Source organism: Vigna unguiculata, chromosome 10, assembly GCF_037176805.1.
Source record: "Vigna unguiculata cultivar grain cowpea cultivar isolate G323 ecotype 2 chromosome 10, ASM3717680v1, whole genome shotgun sequence".
NCBI lineage: Eukaryota > Viridiplantae > Streptophyta > Magnoliopsida > Fabales > Fabaceae > Vigna > Vigna unguiculata.
Genome location: NC_140801.1, coordinates 12,712,024 through 12,713,893, shown reverse-complemented (window position 1 = coordinate 12,713,893; position 1,870 = coordinate 12,712,024). Strand labels below are relative to the sequence as shown.

General features: G+C 34.3%; 1 protein-coding gene across 1 annotated transcript; it reads left to right on the top strand.

Moving 5' to 3' along the window:
• Window positions 1–540: 540 nt before the first annotated feature.
• On the top strand, window positions 541–978 carry LOC146882161 (uncharacterized). Its single transcript, XM_085667302.1, has one exon. It carries the CDS (start codon window positions 541–543, stop codon window positions 976–978), a length of 438 nt encoding a protein of 145 aa, XP_085523428.1.
• The last annotated feature ends 892 nt before the right edge of the window (window positions 979–1,870 follow it).

Here is a 1,870-nt window from a genome sequence, read left to right as displayed (position 1 = left end):
GGTTGTCCTAGTAAACTGGATGTAGCTTTGTGATTGAGTGAACCAATATAAAAACAACTATGCAATTCTCTCTCCCTCATCTCACTCACTTTGAATCTCTTTAAAAACTCAAGAAAACCAAGCAATTCATTCTTGGTGTGATATAATGCATTCTTGTGTAATCTAAGGTTGTATAGTTGTTAAAAATATTGATTAGAACAAGTCTTGTATGTAAAAGATTGTTATTTGAGTTAAATTTGCGAATTCTGCATTCTGTATATATCTTCAGTATTTTAACCAACTAATTTGTCTTTTTAATTGACTGTCTCATAGTTCAAGAACAAATTAAGTCTTCTATTTTATTTTTTAATCGATTGAAAGTGTACTGGTCTGCTATATTTATATCCTAACTTTCCAGTCTATTTAATCGATTCGAAAAACTTTTTTAAAGCCAATTCAACCACCCCCCTTCTTGGCTTAAATCACCATTTCAAAACTAATAATTGGTATTTAGAGTAAGGTTCTTGAAGGGTATTCAAGTTTGATAAAAAATCTTTTGAAATGGATGAAAGTAAACTTCGTTTTGCTGAAGGTGCCTCTATTCATAGACCACTTATGTTTTATGGCATAAATTATCAGTTTTGGAAAATAAGGATGCAAATTTTCATTGAATCTATAGACAAAAGGATTTGGGATGCAATAGTTAATGGACCATATACTCCTAAATGTATTGTTGAAAATAAGCAGGTGGACAAGCCTTGGAGTGAATGGGCTGATGAAGAAAGGAGAAGACCTCAATATGATTGCAATGCCAAGAATATCATCACTTCATCTTTGAGTATGGATGAATTTTTTAGGGTCTCCCAATGTAAGAATGCAAAGGAAATGTGGAATGTCCTAGAGGTTACACATGAGAGGACGAATGAAGTGAAGAGAGCAAGGAAGCATGCCCTATTCAAGAGTATGAGTTTTTCAAGATGCAAAAAGGAGATTCCGTAGCTAAAGTTCAAAAGAGTTTCACTCACATAGTCAACCATCTCATGGGTCTAGGCAAAGAATTTGACAAAGATGAACTAAACATCAAAGTGCTAAAGTGTCTTGATCGAAATTGGCAACCAAAGGTGAGTACCATATTTGAATCCAAGGATTTATCCATCATCACCATAACTGCATTGTTTTGCAAACTAAGAGAGCATGCGATTGAAATGCAAAGGCTAAGTGAGCTTGAATCAAGTGAGAAAAAGGTAAAAACCATAGCCTTGAAGGCTAGCTCCAAGAAGAGTGATGAAACCGAGAAAAAGGCTGCTGAATCAAGTGATAATGAGATCTTAAATCTACTAGTCAAAAGGTTTGGGAAGTATCTCAAGAGGAAAGGCAACAAAGGTAATCAAAGGAGGTACATTTCTAAACAAAATGATTCAAGTAATTCTTCTAAGTTCTCATGTTATAATTGTGGAAAGCAAGGACATATCAAGATTGAATGTCCTAATGTTAACAAAGAAAAGGAGAAGGTTGGTGACAGGAAAAAGGAGAAAAAGGCCAAGGAAAGGCGTGCCTGCATAACTTGGAAGGACAATGATGATACAATAAGCACTTCATCTTAAGAAGAAAGTGAGGAAGCAAATCTCTACCTCATAGCCGGATATGAATCATCCTCAGCAAGCCAAGTAAGTTCCTTGTCATCAAAAGATAAAAATGACTATTAACAATTGTTGCATGACTTCAAAGAGTTGAATAGTAAGGCAAACAAAATTGTTGTCATGAACAATTGACTAAAACGATTAAATAGCTAGCTAGAAAACAGAGTTAGCCAACTAGAATAAGAAACAATCGACTTAAAAACTGATTTCGAACATTTGGAAATAATTTACAGTAATTCAATCGATTCTTC

Bases quoted from the DNA above. Each gene is read 5' to 3' on its own strand.
- LOC146882161 (XM_085667302.1), top strand. From the start codon at position 541: ATGGATGAAAGTAAACTTCGTTTTGCTGAAGGTGCCTCTATTCATAGA.